The sequence below is a fragment of the Puntigrus tetrazona genome, chromosome 24, assembly GCF_018831695.1.
Source record: "Puntigrus tetrazona isolate hp1 chromosome 24, ASM1883169v1, whole genome shotgun sequence".
Taxonomy (NCBI): domain Eukaryota; kingdom Metazoa; phylum Chordata; class Actinopteri; order Cypriniformes; family Cyprinidae; genus Puntigrus; species Puntigrus tetrazona.
In genome coordinates this window covers 15293794-15311003 of record NC_056722.1, presented here as the reverse complement: position 1 = coordinate 15311003, position 17210 = coordinate 15293794, and the positions used below count along the sequence as shown (strand labels likewise).

Below are 17210 nucleotides of genomic sequence, written 5' to 3'. Positions count from 1 at the left end.
ACTATTAAGAAGGTTTTCTATTACAGATAAAATGAGCAAATAATAAGCCAGAAAATACATTTATTTCAGACTGAACAGTCAGATTTGATTAAATGCCAATGAAAAGGATGCAACAAATAATATACTACTAATAATAGATGCAATACTAATAACTGCAAAGTACTATGCTTTGAAATTGTAAAAAATATGATCAGAATATCAATCTGAATAATAAAGAACTGTATAATCAGTTATAGTATATAGTAATAGTATATGGTCAATGTTATACGTGTGGGTGTATACATATGTGTAATTATATATTTTGCATTCTTAAAAGTACATGAATTTATATAATTAAGCACTTTATAAAAGCATAAGTATATTTGGTGAAAGGTAAAGAAGTAAATCAGGTTTAACCACAAATGCATGTGTAACTCACTGATATCAGTAGCTGGTTTGCCTCTCAGCAGTAATTTGAGGCATTCGTGTTTCTCATACAGGCAACAGTAGTGCAGGGCTGTGTTTCCCCTCTCCGTCTGTTTATCCAGATTCCCACTGAACACAGAGACATAAGGAATCAACTTTTCCTTGATCTTCTGACACGTACAAGTTTATTGTACCATTAAAGACACATAATAAAACAATCCTGCAGCGATTTTGACAAAAAAAAAAAAATCATGCATTGTGTGGTACTGCTAAAATGTAAACAAAACGATCATCTCCAAAGCGCTTTTTAATGCAATTCAAACCAGTCATCGAGGCTGACATTAACAAGATTTTCACTCTTAATGAGCCACTTCACACTTGTGAATTTGGGTCAGCAGTGACTAAACAGCACACATGGGGAGAGAGCAAGTGAATGACCCAGTTCTGTTTACCTAGTGGGAATCACAGAAAAAGGGGGGAAAAAAAACAGGCTACACATCTAAACCAGTATATCCCTGCACTCTGAGAACAAATTCATATCATTCTCTGACCCAGTTTGAAGTTCATACTGAACATTTTCTATAGTGATCACTGCAACACTGTAGGATTCATATTTCTGCGTGCTGTAAATACATACGTGAAGAATACTTTTATTCGACAGGACAGTGCAATACTGCAGTTAAGTCTAATCTGTGTTCTTTGGAAACCACAAACACATTAATGCCCGTAACGCAACTGAATGTTACCAAATTAACTGTGTGTTATTAAATATAAGCGAATTTGCGACGTTGGAAAGACAATGAGAAAAAAAATGAAATGTTTTGCAAATATTACAGATGGGTTAACATAACCGATGGCATGAATGTGGAGAAAACAGCAGATTGTGAAAAAGTTAGATAAATAAACCCATTTTAATCTGCAAAAATGCATTAAAATCAAAAGTGACTGACTAAATAAGTAATGTTTCTTAATCACCAATTTCGATAATTAGGTTCATGTCACACCGAACTGCTAAATTTCAGCTTTGTCATTAGGAATGAATTAGAATAGAATGAGCAATATTGATTTTAATATTTAATAATAGTTTTGGTGAACATATATGTTGTATTACGTATTGTATAAAACTAACATGGTAACATAGAAAAAACATCTCTTAACAAATTTAATATATTTATATCAATATTAATATCATAATAATCACCCTTGACACAACTGAATGGAAATTGTGCAAACATTATCTAATATGAAATATTATATTATATAAATATAATATTAATAAGTAGTACACAGTGACTTTTGCAACGGGAAGAACTCTGAGAATGATACGTTTCGAATATTATCAGAGATGAAGTCAGAATTGGGCAATGGAAAAACTGGAGAGGAGTTAAAGCAGAGAAAGCCACGCTGGCCACAAAATAAAAATAAAACAATCCCAGTTGTCTGGGTTGGATTTATTTCCCTCATGCTGTCGTATTTCTTTTGAGTCAACCTTTAATGCAAACCTGGAATAATTTCAGTGTTCCAGTTCTCAGGGAAATCGAATTATGATTATTTTACGTGGATGTGAGCCAAGAGCAGTCTTGGCTCAGGCATGACCTGATCTTCTAATACTGTTATATAACTTTAATCCACACAGCAGAGAGCAAATTGAGCTAAAGTTAAACTTAAATTACTCTATTATCTGCATTATAATCCCTTCGAAAGTTCTGGTGCTCGTACATGAACACCTGCCATCCTAAGAAAAAAAAAAAACGCATTAAAAACTCGTCCTGTTCAACCAATAAGCTCTTAATGATAATGGCGATAAAACATAACGAGGTGACTGCCTAAAAGGAATACGAAGTACTGAAAAGTGATAATAAAAACATGGCCAAGAGTGTATCCTCCAGGTTTTTGTGGTTATAAGCTGATGTTCCATACCTGTTCTGGACAAGAAAGTCAACCAGGTGCAGTGAGGTGTGGTCAGCTGTCTTCACGGCGTAGTGCAATGCAGTCTCTCCTCCTTCCTATAATACAGAAGCACTAAAAATAACTGCTATATATCAGGACAAAAATATGGCAAACTGGCATATTAGTAGAGATGATTAATTGCAATTCGCATCTAAATTAAAAGTTTTTGTTTGCATAATATATGTGCACGTACTGTATATATTTATTATGTATATATAAATACAAATACATACAACAAAGACATGCAATAAAAACAAAACAAGTGTTTTTATTTATAATATTTTACAGTATTACAGTTTATACTACATTTTCGATCAAATAAAATAAATGCAGAGATTTTTTTTTTTTTTTTTTTTTAATACAGCATAGTAATGTAACTTGTACATTAATTGTGTTATGCAATTTTGCTGGAGACCCACTAAAATATCTAGCTAATAGTGTCTCTGACCGCTTCGTGTTTGGGAATTCACCAAAGATGAACTAAAAGCAGCTCATGTTCGGGGCCGGAGGCTACGTCATAAAAAGTGAAACAGCAATCATTTTAGATGTTTTTGCTTCTGCACCCACTCAGAAGCAGCTGTTTATCTCTGAGACGGTGGCAGCATTACCAAAGTCATTAGCAGATAGAACGAAGAGTCTCTCAATGCAGAAAACTGGGAAAAGATCAAGGCAGGGGATTCAAGTCACGTTCAGCATGTCTGCTTTCTGAAATTCACCAGACCACAAAATCTGTGCTCATCAAAGTCTCTGAAGCGCATGGGTCACTCATCCATCATGTCATGTGATAGTTAGGGTGTGTACACGTCTGGACCTGCTATCTCCTCTCAGAATGCTCAGTATGTTTGCTTTCAGGGACCACTTCATTTTTTTAAATAGAACGGTGAATATTTTCCCTATTTTCCCACTGTCCTAGTTACTAGTTGCTGTCACTCACCTGTCCTCCTTCAGGTAGTGGTTCCATAAGCTCTACCCCCTCAGCATACACCTGGATGAGAGCTAGCAGGTCATGTGACCTGACGGCTTCAAATAGCTCACTCATCTTGGCTGCTGCTGAGCTGCAGGTTTTTCTTGCGAACTTGTGATCTACATACTTAGCATTGATAAACTCCTTACGAACAGTCCTAAGATCGAATTAAAAGACAGGAATAAAACACCGTTTTCAAATTAATATCCAAAACATAAAAAAGGTGCAACTACGGGAAATCTATCATTTACCGGAAAGACTTTTTAATACACTGGAAACTGAAATATAATAATTCATTTTTACATTTTTGCCATGCTTACTTACATGTCACTAGCAGGAGTAGGTTTAGGAGAGGGGCAGGGAAGATTTCCCTCCATTATTTCATTAAAACTACTGTTTCCCACATTCTTGGCCAGCTGAAAGCAAAGAACAGAATAAAAGACAATAAATTACACCCAAATTATAATTTATCTAATACTTTAACTCTAATTTAGTTATAATTTAATTATATTAATTATATGAATTATTATTCAAGTGTAACTAAATTATTAATTCTAATACTTAAATTATAATTTATCTAATAATATTGCATGAGCCTCAGTTATGGAGATGAATATCCCTAATGCTTGCAGACGTATCATATTAATGCATTTACACTTACTTATGCTGCTTCTTGTAAGGAAAAGCCATTAAACCATTGAAAAAAAAAAAAAACACGTATATACTATAATAGCTTTTTTAAAGAGTAGTCACATTTTAGTAACACTTACTAATATTTATTTAGTTAAAAATAATTTTAGTGCTAGAGTTTATTTTTCTAGTTAGCAAACTATGGCTTTAATTTAAACTTCCCAGCTTTAAAATGTTTTGTTTTGTTTAGTTTTTTCATCTAATGTTTATATTTCATTTTAGCTTAGTTTAGATTCATAACAGCGTAACAACCAACGTACCACGGCTGCAGCGGGCGTAGTGATATCACGCATCGCCTGAAAACAGCCAGACCTTCTTGCTTGCACAAGGAGCGTGTCTTGCAAGCTGGGGACTATTTTCCACAGGCGCTTCATGATATCACTGTCCCTGCTGCAGCCAAGGCACGTGGGAATGAGAGCATACTTATACTCAAAAATACTGTAACTCTTTGGTTATTTTTAAACGAGATGCTTTAGGTCTAATCAGATTCAATGATCTATGCTAAATGGGTTAATGGATTCAAAACTCAACTTTTTAACTCTGGGGGAGTTGGAGATCGAGCCTATTTAAAAAAAAAAAAAAAAAAAGGCAAATTGTTCCTTTAAAAATAATATGTTTGCATTATTGAACACACCAAGAGTTCAGAGGTTCCCAGTTTGTCTAGCTCCATAGACTGGATGCGTGAGATGTGGACGCCCATCTCCCGGTGAATGCCTGAGCATTCGATGCAAGTCAGGATTCCAAGGTTAGTCGACAACCATTTGGGATCTGAAAAAAAAAAAAAAAAAAAAAAAAATAAATATATAAATATATATATATATATATATATATATATATATATATAAAATAAGAAAAAGAAAAGTAACATTTTTACCACAAGGGGTCCTCGTTGGACTCACAATTTTAACATCTACAAGATGGAAGATGGAATGGTAAATGCTAAACAGAGTTTAATTTAGAGTGCCATGTTATCTGTGCTTGTATGAGAATACGACACAAACTGTTTGTGTGTTAGTGGCTCTATGAGAGCCAGTGACGAGCAAGAACCAGTGACAGGGCGACAGAGATAAGAGGACACACACACAACTGCTAAATATAGATTCAGGGCTTCTCCAGCAGCTTTCTCTGCACGCTCAGTAAATCCCAGATGTACTTGTACATTTTTTCTTCTCTGCCAGACACACAATCACTCGCATTCAAATACATTCATTCATCTCTCTGTTTAAGAAGTATTTAATTAAACCAACCTGTTTTTAAACAGACTTGCTCATGTAAAGAGTCATGCACTTTGACATAGATTAGAGTGTTCAGCTCTCAGGAGCAGAATAAGAGATCAACACAGCTCTATAAGCCTCTCACAAGACTCAAGTCTTGAAATCACCTGAAGCTTCCTAAACATCATTTATGAATTAACGAATCAGTTCCCTAGAATGGTTCATTTTAAAAGGATAGGATGCAACTATGATGCATACTTCTCCCACACAGTCTATGCCACATGCATATCTGATCTCAGAAATCATCCAACCTCTTTTTTACACCTAGTGCACAAAACAGAACCAACACCCGACAAACTGCAGAGCAACATGCCAACAACCACCCAGAAAACCAAATAGACTGCATAAAAAAATGTAGCAACGTGCTAACAACCTCCTAGAACATCTTAACAACCTAATAGCAATGTGCCAATGTGCTAACAACCATCCAGAACACAGAACTAAGAATAAAAACTACAGTAACCTGTTAACAACCACGCAGACCGTTTTAGCAACAGCACAGCAATACAGCAAGATTCTAAAAACCGCCTGAATCAAATTAACAACTGCATTTGAAAGTAGCTATGTGCTTAGTGCTAGCAACAACATAAAACACCTTAGCAATTTGCTGACAGCCACAGAGAACACCTTACATTAGCAAATGAAAGTAGCTACGTGCTGATGTGCAAAAACATTAGAAACCCCCTAGCTTATTTTAGCAACCACGCAGCAACGTAGCAATGCACCAACAACCGCCACGGTTGTACAACAGCATAATCCAACTTGCACCTACTGTATTCAGACTACAGTGCATCTCATACAAAATGAAATTAAATTATAAGGTTGTTGTGTTTATTATTATGTTGTTGTTATAGTCGTGATGTGGACTTTTTTTAACAATTATAACTTAATTGATTCTGACACGACCTGCTATAACAGTATAGCATCAAAAATCTTTTCGCTGGTAAACCTGACAATGTATTAATGTATTTCCCAGCTTTATAAATTGTTAATTGATTTATATGCAACAACAACATTAAAACAAGCAAAAAGGTCCCAGGGGCCTTTCCCGGGCCACATCTCTATCAGCTTGCAGAGAGAGAAAACAATGAATGTGAAAGAGGCTGATCAAATAATCCCTGGAGCAGCAGCCGCCCTCTCAGAACTTTCAGCACAGCTTGCATGAGCCAATTACATAAGAGAGTGATGTAACAGTGCTCGTCTGTCCTGACTGCCTGATCCTCACACTCACACTGCTGCTGCTTCATCAGTAGAGAGACTGATTTCACTGCTACTGGACTGAGAGAAACAGAAATAGGGATTCAAAAAGGGGACAGATTAAGAGGAGAAGAGACCTGAGAGGAAAGAGTGAAATGAGGCAAAGTTTACTAGACGGACAGATTCATTATTATTTTCTTTTTTTAGACAGAAAGACAAGTAGGCAGATATGCACCTGGAGCCCCACAATCACAGCACACTTCATTTCCGGGCATCCGCAGCACATCATCTATTATGGCTTTAGTGAGATCTTCCAGTCCATCATCTCCTCCACCCTGTTCTCCTCTGAAGGCCATGTTAAGCGCCTCCTCCTTACTGTTAGTTAACACTGAAATCCATCTGTAGAGGAAAAAACACATTAAACACTGTCATACATTAAATGTTTATGTCATACACTGTCATAAACATTTAAGACAAAGCTAAAAATTAAGAGTGTGACATTTTTCTTTGGAATGACCTGCAAACAGGATCATGTACTGGGAAAGTAAATAATGAATTAGTTATTAGGAATGTAATAATCGTGTTTTGATTGCATGGTAACTGTACACAGTTGCCACTGTAAAAAGTCTCTGATTGTCCCACCCAGTCCTTATTCTGACCGGTCCATTGTTTTAAAACTGACTGAAGTGCTGCATAACAAAAGATGGCCTATTTATAATTTGACAAGCTGTCTTAAAACACTTTGACATATGGTGTTGAAATACCAGCCAGTGAATTACCTTAAAAATCAGCAGTTAAATGCTAAAGTAACATTTAGGCCCTTCTTTCAGACCCTCCTATCCATTATCCTGCTTGTGTCCCTTTGCCATTTTTTCCTAAATAAAATGTTTCAAAAAATGGGCCAATATACTATACAGAGCTCAAAAGCATTCCATCCCTCCTTGTTAGCTAGATCATAAGATCGGCTTTTGGCTTTTAAAAGAGACTTCAGTCAAAGTAGAGGTGAAAGGACTGCAGTACTGATGTATAAAAGGGTTATATGGCCTCATTCTGATCAGCCACTGTGCTTTTAAGAGCCCTTTAAATGGCTGTTAAATGGCTCAGTCAGGGAGTCCTCTGATGGACAGCAGGGAGCTCAAAGCAATGTAGGTAAGAAGCAAAGCCAGTAGATAAAAATACTTAGACATGCTATGAGATGGTAGATGCTTTTTTTGTGACATTGTTTGTGTCTTAAAGAGTCTGGTAAACGTCATTGTGAGCTTAGTGACCTCAATGAGTAAATGCCAACTTAAAACAATTGATCACCACATCACAGACTTCTCACTATATGGACCCACAAAAACCATCAAGCAAACGCTTTAGATGAGAGTTCACAAACTCTTTTTATGCCAACAAAAGTACAATGAAGTCACAAAGAAGAAAAGTAGACTATAATTGTTCACAATTATATCCCTTAATCAGTATATATAAAATTCACTCCATTTACAGCGGAGTATGTGACTTACAGATGCGAAGTGGTAAAAACAAACAAACAAAAAAGCAAACCACAATAAGTCTTACATCATAAATTCCTGCTCATCTTCGGCCTGGAAGTGATATGTGCGGTTATCTGAAACATATGACAAATAAAATATATTCCATCGGCATAAACATTAAGTGATTTCCATTAATTAAACACCCCATAAGATTAAAATCATAAATCACATTAATGGTGCAATTAGACAATTATTTAAAATTTTCTTCCAAGATTCAAGTATGGTAAAGTAAATAAACACTTTGCACTAAGCTACTAAATCACTAAATCATGCGGTTTCCCAGAAAAGAAAATCTCCCTGCTGGTGTCTGTTGACTCACGGGAAATGAGATCGAAGCACTTCCTGTCCTCAGCGCTGGGCTTGACCTGACATGTGAGCAGGTTGAGTTTGACAGGCTGCCTGTTTGACTGAAACGAAAAGTGACAACAGGAGAAATGCTTGACTACTTCATATCCCTGCTATAACATCCTAAACAGCATTGAAAGGTTTTTGAGTGATTTTAAATTTCTAATGAAGCTAGTTCAAAGATAATATTATTGTGTTAGACAATCATTTAACGTAGGTCTATTACTAGCCTACAGCCCACAGATTTTTTTTTTTTTTGTCAATCTGCCTGCAGTACTTTCAGAACAGAAAGTACTCTTGCACACCATCTGTGCTGTATTTTTCTGATTTACATACACACTAGAAAGCTATCTTCGGTTGAGTCTCTTTTTTTTCAGCATCTCATACCACATGTACCTGTGTTAGCAAGTGGGTCAGAGTGCATTCCTAAATGAGTAGAGCTTTTAAAACAATAGAACACATTTTTACAAAGAAACAATCTTAACGAAGCACTTGGTGGTAGCTTGCAAAGTTTTGATTTGACTACAAAACCTGAAATAGACTCTATTGCACAGAGATGTGCAAACAGGTCAGGCTATTAATATGGTTTGACAATATGGTTTTGGTAATTGTTGATTATAATTAAGGTGCTTGATTTGAAAGTGACTTCTGTGTGAGCTGTGCTTCACGCACACTGAACTATTGACCTTTTAGCGAGCAAAATTTTTTTTAATGTGACTGACTGTTACTTGTTTAGGAGTGAATATTGCATTTTTAAAAGTGTAGTAAGAAAACTTAACAGGCCACATGTGTTATGAAGGGAATGAAAGGCAGTTTTATCTCTTACAACATATTTTAACGGCTAAAAAAACAGACTGCTCCACTAAGGTAAAACATATTAGAAACCTTTTCAACTTGAAGTTTAGCTTACCTGCCAAGAATAAACTCTGCAAATTTGTTGTATAGATTGAAACATAAACATTTGATCAAATTCCTCATCTTTTAAAAACACAGGCAATGTTTACCCATGTTTTACCCCATTGTCTGTCTTCGTGTATTTTGGCGATCTTTGAAATTTGGCTTGCATTTCTGAAATGGAATCTGATTTCTCAGATATAAGCATAAAACAAAACGTTTCTGGAGGAAAAACTGTCCCACCCTGACCTAACATTAAAGAGGGACACAGTGGGATGGCTAGGTTGTTATGGAGACTTTCAGCCAAAGTTCAGAAATCTGATGAAGTATTTTTACTGTAAATGTCAGACCTCTGTTTTATTAGGCTGATTATAGGATGCCATGATTTATAGTGAACAAAGCAAATCAAATGAATGTGTCCAGGTTACTCACAGTGGCATGAGAGATGGTGAGAATTCCTCCTTTAACAGAACACTTCCTTCTCTGCCACACCTTCCTCAACCTATAACACAAAAATTTTATGATAACACCTTTCATATCAGAGAGCAAGAACACATATTGATTAAAAAAACACATGTAATTGGAGCGTGTGTGTGTGTGAGTGTACCCATCACTCTTCTTCAGCAGATAGCCTTTCTTCTCACTGCCAAACTCTTTGTTTCCCTGCAGCTGGTGCATACTGTAGCCACCCTGTTTACTCTGAGAGTCCTGCTCAAAAACACATAAATATGATGCTATAAATACCTCTATGAGGTCACCAATTTAAACAAACACTATATACACAACATTTGATAAAAATGTAAAATACGTAATGATTTTTAAAAATATTTCTTAACGGATTTGTAATTTTTTAAACATCAGCTTTATCTGATAGCCACGTATTTATAGTGCACACACAACAATCTCCATCACACGCACGCGCCATGCTATACATGCTGAGCACTTACTCTTCTAGACTTCAATCCACAAAGGAAGCGGATAAAAGGCACATAAGAGAGGGTGTGAAAAACATAGTACATGTAGGCTGTGTGTTGGTTTTGGTAAAACATTTAAATGCACTAAAGCATACTACACTTACAAACATCTTAATGTTACTGTAATTAAGTGCTTGAAATATTAAATGTTTTCAAATTATAAATTTGATCATGACGGTGTGTTGGGACTTGCTGCATAAAACAAATATTTATTGACTAACTACTTATTAATTGTCACTTATTTTCCTTATTAAACATGACAGAGTCAGCAACTTTTCTCTGAGCAACCAGTGGGGCACAACACTGGTTACCAGCAAGCCCGATTTCATACTGGCTACCAGCATGGTACAGCACTGGGCACTCCCCTGTACAGGTCGAGCATTAGGGAGGGTTTATGCATTAGATTCACAGATATACTGCAAAATCAAACTCTTAAGGTTTATTTCTGTATGATGTCATGCCATTAAAAGGATTAACAGAATTGAACCTAATTGTTAAAGGGTTAACAGAATTTTAAATACTGAATATATTTATATTTAATCCCAAACAAGTCACTTGATTGGCTTTTACAAACTAGTTTTGCATTGGTCAAAAGACTGAGCCCTGAGGCACACCGTACTCTACACCTACCTCCTTTTGCTCCAGCTGTAGAGAGGATTTAATGAGATCCCTTAGTGCCGTGAGCTGCTTTTTCTCTTCGTCTTGTGTTTGTTTTATCTACATTACACAAAAAAGCAAAAACAGCTTGTTACATATGTGCACACAAGTATTAGGGCTGCAAGACATAAACATGATGTTGTAAAGTACAGTAAAATTTCACTTTACAATACAATTTATTAATTCATGTGTTTAGGTTAGATTATTGAAATGCTTTATTGGGTGGTTGTTCTGCACACTTGATAAACAAACTTCAGCTAGTCCAAAACGCAGCAGCCAGAGTCCTTACTAGAACTAGGAAGTATGACCATATTAGCCCGGTTCTGTCAACACTGCACTGGCTCCCTATTAAACATGGGATAGATTTTAAAATCGTATTAATTAATTACGTTTAAAGCCCTGAAAGGTTTAGCTCCTCAATACTTGAGCGAGCTCTTATAACATTATAGTCCTGCACGTCCACTGCATTCTTAAAACTCCATTTGATAATATCTAGAATATCAAAATCAAATGCGGGCAGCAGATCCTTTTCCTATCTAGCACCTAAACTCTGGAACAATCTCCCTAACTCTGTTCGGGAAGCAGACACACTCTGTCAGTTTAAATCTAGATTAAAGACACATCTTTTTAACCTAGCCTACACATAACACAATTATACACTTTTAATATTCAAATCCGTTAAAGGATTTTTAGGCTGCATTAATTAGATCAGCTGGAACCTGGAACACTTCTTATAAAACACGTTGTACTTGTGACATCGTAAAAAAAAATGGCATCTACGCTAATATTAGTCCTGATCCTGATGCGCACACACACACACACACACACACACACACACACACACACACACACTCACACATCATTTACACTATCTGACACAGCTGCGTTTAAAATTGAACTGGAGGTTAAGTGCTGGGTGTCTGATCAGAGGAGAACTGGCCCCAACTGAGTCTGGTTCCTCCCAAGGTTTTTTTTTTCTCCATTCTGTATGGATGGGGTTTTGGTTCCTTGCCGCTATCACCTCTGGCTTGCTTGGTTGGGGACACTTAACTTCTAGTGATTATCATCGAATTGATTACAGAGACCGTCTCTGCATTTAATAACAAATTGGTCACTTTCGTCATTATACATCCCTGTCATTGTACTCTTGTACCTTATACTGTACAGTGCTTTGATATAACCTGTGTTGTTAAAAGTGCTATATAAATAAAAATGATTAATTGATTGATTGACAATTGTGATATTCTTATGGTAAGAATTAATATTTGTTGTTGCATTTTTTACTTTCATTTACTGAGACTGAACCACATGCATGTTTGTTCAAATCCAAGTCCAGCAAGGTAAAACAAGGTATAGTAATAATCAATGCACAATCATTTTTAGTTGCCAAAGACACAGTAGTGTAATGCAGCTCTAAAAAATGAAGTAAAAGATTGCAATAACAGTTTTAAATGATATACACTAAACCAAAATATTATAATGTGACCCAGAAATAAATAAAATATTTCGAATATTATATTCCACAGTCCAATGCATAAAGTACACTGAAATGGTTTTTACCATATGAGATATGTTTATGTTAAAGAATATGGTACATACGTTGTAAAGATCAGCTGCTAATTTTTCAATGTACTGCTTTAGCTTATCGGCTGTCTTCAAACCATCTTGGAAAAAGCTGTAAAAAAAAAAAAAAAAAAAAAAAAAAAAAAAAAGCAAAATACTTAATACATTTTTCATACTGAAACCAGCTATCAACTAAAAAGGGGAAACATTTTTTAGCAAAAATGATAAGTTAAGATATCATTAGCTCATAAGCTTACCGATGTATTGAAGTAGAGTTTTCTAATTAGCAAAAGTACCTTTGAAGCATTTAAATCTTTGAACTAACAAGCAAAACATTCAGGTTTGTGGATACCTGTGGTGGAAATTTTCAGTTTTAAATGTGACCCTGGACCACAAAACCAGTCGTGCTACTTTTTTTTAAAGTATACATCATCTGAAAGCTGAATAAATGTGACCTTGATGTATTTTAGCAAATTAAATAATTAACATTTTGCAAAGTAACTGTCATAATACCTATATTTGCAACTTGAAAGAGATATTTACATTGTAATTTTATGAGTACCTAAAATTTTAAACATTTGTTGCTTTTGGAAAAAAGAAACCTGAATGTTCTGTCCTTTATGTAATCGCAGCTTTTTGTTTCAATTTTTCAATATATACTGTATGCACATTTCCAACAACACATACATTATTTCTCAAAACTGAAAAATGCACTAAATCAAATTCATAAAACAACTTTCTCCACACTTTATGGATGGCATCTTACATGTGATAAATAGTTTTTGCAGCAGCCCCACTCTTGCTCACTTTATTTATACACTTAAAGAGTTTAATAGTTATATTTCACCATACAGTGAATTCAATCACAAATCTACATAAGACACTTTACTGATAAATGATTACTGCACCGGGAACTTTTAGATTTCTGAAGTCCGCTAATTTTCAGAAATCACACAGAACATAATTACAAAGTTAAATCACCATTACAAAAATAAATGAAAAGCATTAAGCATTTGAACATTAACTTGAAAATTGACTTTGACAGTCTAATGAACCATCAAAATCTAGAATTGCAAGATAAGCTCGGAGGTTTCTGCTGGTATATCTATAGTTCAAAGACAAAACTAGACTTAACCTTTAAACTGTGAAGAAAAAAGTGCTACATTTTCAGTTCTTTCTTTTAGCTCATCACTTTTTAGACCTCCAGGCCAGTGACACTTGCAAGGTTGCATGGATCAGTAAACACTTTCTGCATTGACCATTAACACTCACATGTCAAATACACACTTATGTTAGCAGTTCTACACACTAAACAGATGTATGACCTTAAACGATTTATTTATTTGTCTATTTTTTGCTAAATGTCTTTCAGGGTAAAACACATCTGAAAGCAAAAATGTCACTTACTTGCACTGCGCGTGGTAATACTTGATCAAGTTCTGAAGGAGGTCTACCCCTTTTTTGGTCTTTATTTCATTCACTTTGATTAGGTACTGCAGAAACACACAGACTTTGGTCACAACAAAAGTCTAGTAATCCCAGCAGTGGAACAAATGAAATTAAGTGATTAAGTGAAATCTTTGTTTGAAAATATTTGAAATAAATAGTTATTCGAAGTAGTCATTCTAGCTAAAATAGCAGGTTCCCTACATGGCGCGTATTCGAATAGCCTAAATGTTGTTATATCGGAGGCATCTAAAGAGGACAAACATCTTCTAAATCTGAAATCTATAAATAAATAACATGCAGTGACAAACCAAGCCCACAAAACAAATGAATTAAACATCATTGTAATCCCGGTTTAGCCCAGAGAGGTAAATTCCAGAACATCTTGCAAGGTCATGCCAGCGAACAATTTTTGGCTATGCTCAGAAATTTAATCTGTCTTTTTGGTCTATGGTATGTCTGAATAAATTTTAGGTTAAAATGGCACATAGTCCACTCATCTGAGAGTGTGTGGATGCATTTGTGCATAACCTTTGAACCACAGTTTTCTCATAAAACAGTATGTACATAGTTTCCCACTTAAGTAGTTTTTGTATAATGCATGGAAGTAGGTAGCCTATGGTGTACGTGTTTGCAAGAATTGGCTGGAATTTTCTCTGTTGCTTACTGTCTGAATGAGTCACAGCTGTCACAGTTGTGACAGCACTATTATAAAAATAAAACAAAATCATGCTCATGACCATGTACATGTACAAAATGTATAGATTAGCACTCAAAACGACCTGCTTATCAAAAATACTAATTAATTTTCTGTTTAAAAAAATTCTAATTGAATCAATTAATATAGACAAACAAAACAGGAATCAGAATTAAAATCGAATGAACATATTTCTGGTGAGGGGGACAAAAGTGAACTACAAACCTCACACATCTGCAGTTGGAAAAGCCTCCGTTCTTTCTCCATCTCTTCAGCGATCTCAGCGCCAGTGATCTCTGTTCGGATCATCCCATGCTGCTTGGCGTGCTCACGTTTTTCCTTCTCGATCTTTGTACTGCGAGATGAGATCATAAAAAGCTCTAAAATATTTGTATATTTAGAACAAACTCATCTCAGCTGGAAAATAGAGTGCTGTGTTTATTTCATATTAATCTCACATCTGCGGGGGAGAAAATGATCTCGCTCGTGCTTTTTGATGGTGCTTTTAGATTACTGTAAAATGCATCTAATAATTGCAACAGCCCACAGACAGAAAGTAATCGGTATGAATGGGCAAACGTGCATACGCAGACACCCTCAGCTATCGTGCATAAAGCAAACTTACAACTTGGTTTCGTAGTCCTTCCAAGCCTTGTCAAAGGGTTTTTTCAGGTCCTGGAAAATAAATGGAAAAACAGTAATGAGCCAGGTGCAGTAATTAGACTCCCTCATGTTTACAACAAAGCAGATGTTAAACCCAAAATCCAGGGACAAAGGCAGAGTTAAATCAACTGATCTGCATCAGTGTGAAAAAATCTTTCAGTAAAATAAACAGCCGATTAGAAACAATGACAGCCTCATCACATCATTATTGCGATGAATATCTAGAGCACCAATCATAGATATGAGCGTTGATGTTACTTGTGGTAACAATGGATACAATAGCAGGCTCTAATTGACTGTTGGTGTGGGAGACTGCTGATATTCTGATAAGCAGGACTTCACAAATAGCCGCGCTCGATTTTTAATACATTACATTAAAAGCCGCAGTGGGCTAGTTTAGTTTGTGACATCATGGAGCCATTTACTTAAACGGAGCTTTGCACACAAAGGTATTTAGCCTTTGCGTGTCTGAGGGTCTATGGGACAAGGTCTGTAAATATTTCTCACCCCCTTCACGCCTTTCAGGTCGCCTTTCAACAGGGAGTCCAGTGTGAAGATCACATTATGACTCAGATTCTGGAGCTGCAGAAAAAGATGGTGAAACAGAGCGGAGACTGTGTTAATACGATACATGACACTTGGCACAGCATAAGCACAGCACAGAAGAAATAAGAGAAAACATATCAAATACAGCCATCCGCACAAAGAGCCCGTTGAAAGAGACACAGCCGTATCAGGATGAGCAGACCTGCTTTGTCATTTGATACTCCAAGACAGATCTTTTAAATTAATCAACATAAATGTTTCAGACCCAAGAGGCCTGATAGTTTGGACTCAAGTAACAAGACGGGACCCACTGTGACACTGTGCCACTGTGGCATTGTCTTCTAAGAACTTATTAGAGCTTTACATCAACTGGAGAAAAAGAGTGCAATAAAAATAACGGATTTGGGACAAAGTCTGGCACGTTTAAATTACAATAAAATGATTTTCACTGTATACTGCATTCATGTATATTTGCCAAGAGTGACTGATATTGTAAACATTGTTAAAAAAAACACACACGCAATAAAAAGATACATTGTGCGCCTCTAAGAAATTTAGCTTGATCTCCCAACAACCTGTTATAACCGATAACATTTATAATAATTATTATAACAAAAAGTATTTTAATCAAAATACAGTATTCAGCAGACAGTGAAGAAAAACTTTATTAAAAGACAGAAAACTTTTTAAACATAGCATTTTATGTCAAAACGATTTAGAATCTGATTTCCAATACTATTACTAATCCTAATAATAACAATATGGCAACTGCTCCAGCATTTAATTCACCCATGAAATTATTTTTAAACATTTCAATAACTGATATATGATTAGCAAGACAACTACTATTACTTGCTATTTTATATTAAATAAAATATATATATATATATATATAAAAAAACAACTCTGGCACAGTGTGAATAAAACACCTAAATGTATTTTAAATGCCACTGAAAAAATAAATCATTGGAAATAACTGTAAAATGGGAAAAGATTGATTATATTTACTTGGGATTTGGGAGACAAACCATAATGTAGTATTTCTGTCTACTTCCTCTCTTCCTCACTATTCTTCAGTGTCTCTAAATGGAGGCTCTTGTTTCACAGTGATAAATACCTCAGCTTAGTGCCAAAACAGTCTAAAAGCACCGCTGCCAGACAACAAAGTGCTTCTTTCGAGAGAGAGAGACGTGATAGCAGAAAACCAAAATTATTAATTCTGTAGTTCATACAGCTAAGTTATTGACAACTGAACTATATTGAGCTTGAACACATCTCTTAAGCCTTAATTGTAGGAAGAAACCAATTAGCCACACAGCACAATGCCAATAGTTGCATGGCTTAGCAGACACAGTGTGAATGCTGATAGCCTGCTATGTGAAAGACAAGTGTGTGTGTGTGTGTGTGTGT

At 35.6% G+C, this 17210-nt stretch overlaps 1 protein-coding gene across 1 annotated transcript in view; it reads right to left on the bottom strand.

Moving 5' to 3' along the window:
* Positions 1-17210, bottom strand: part of asap1b (ArfGAP with SH3 domain, ankyrin repeat and PH domain 1b) — a 53979-nt gene that overhangs the window by 8421 nt on the left and 28348 nt on the right. The window contains 17 exon segments of the mRNA XM_043225954.1: positions 419-534; positions 2326-2411; positions 3290-3476; positions 3644-3735; positions 4644-4777; positions 6716-6879; positions 8041-8089; positions 8335-8422; positions 9687-9756; positions 9862-9962; positions 10202-10210; positions 10859-10945; positions 12485-12560; positions 13856-13941; positions 14817-14946; positions 15217-15266; positions 15762-15836. Of these exon segments, the coding sequence (XP_043081889.1) occupies positions 419-534; positions 2326-2411; positions 3290-3476; positions 3644-3735; positions 4644-4777; positions 6716-6879; positions 8041-8089; positions 8335-8422; positions 9687-9756; positions 9862-9962; positions 10202-10210; positions 10859-10945; positions 12485-12560; positions 13856-13941; positions 14817-14946; positions 15217-15266; positions 15762-15836 (1600 nt within the window).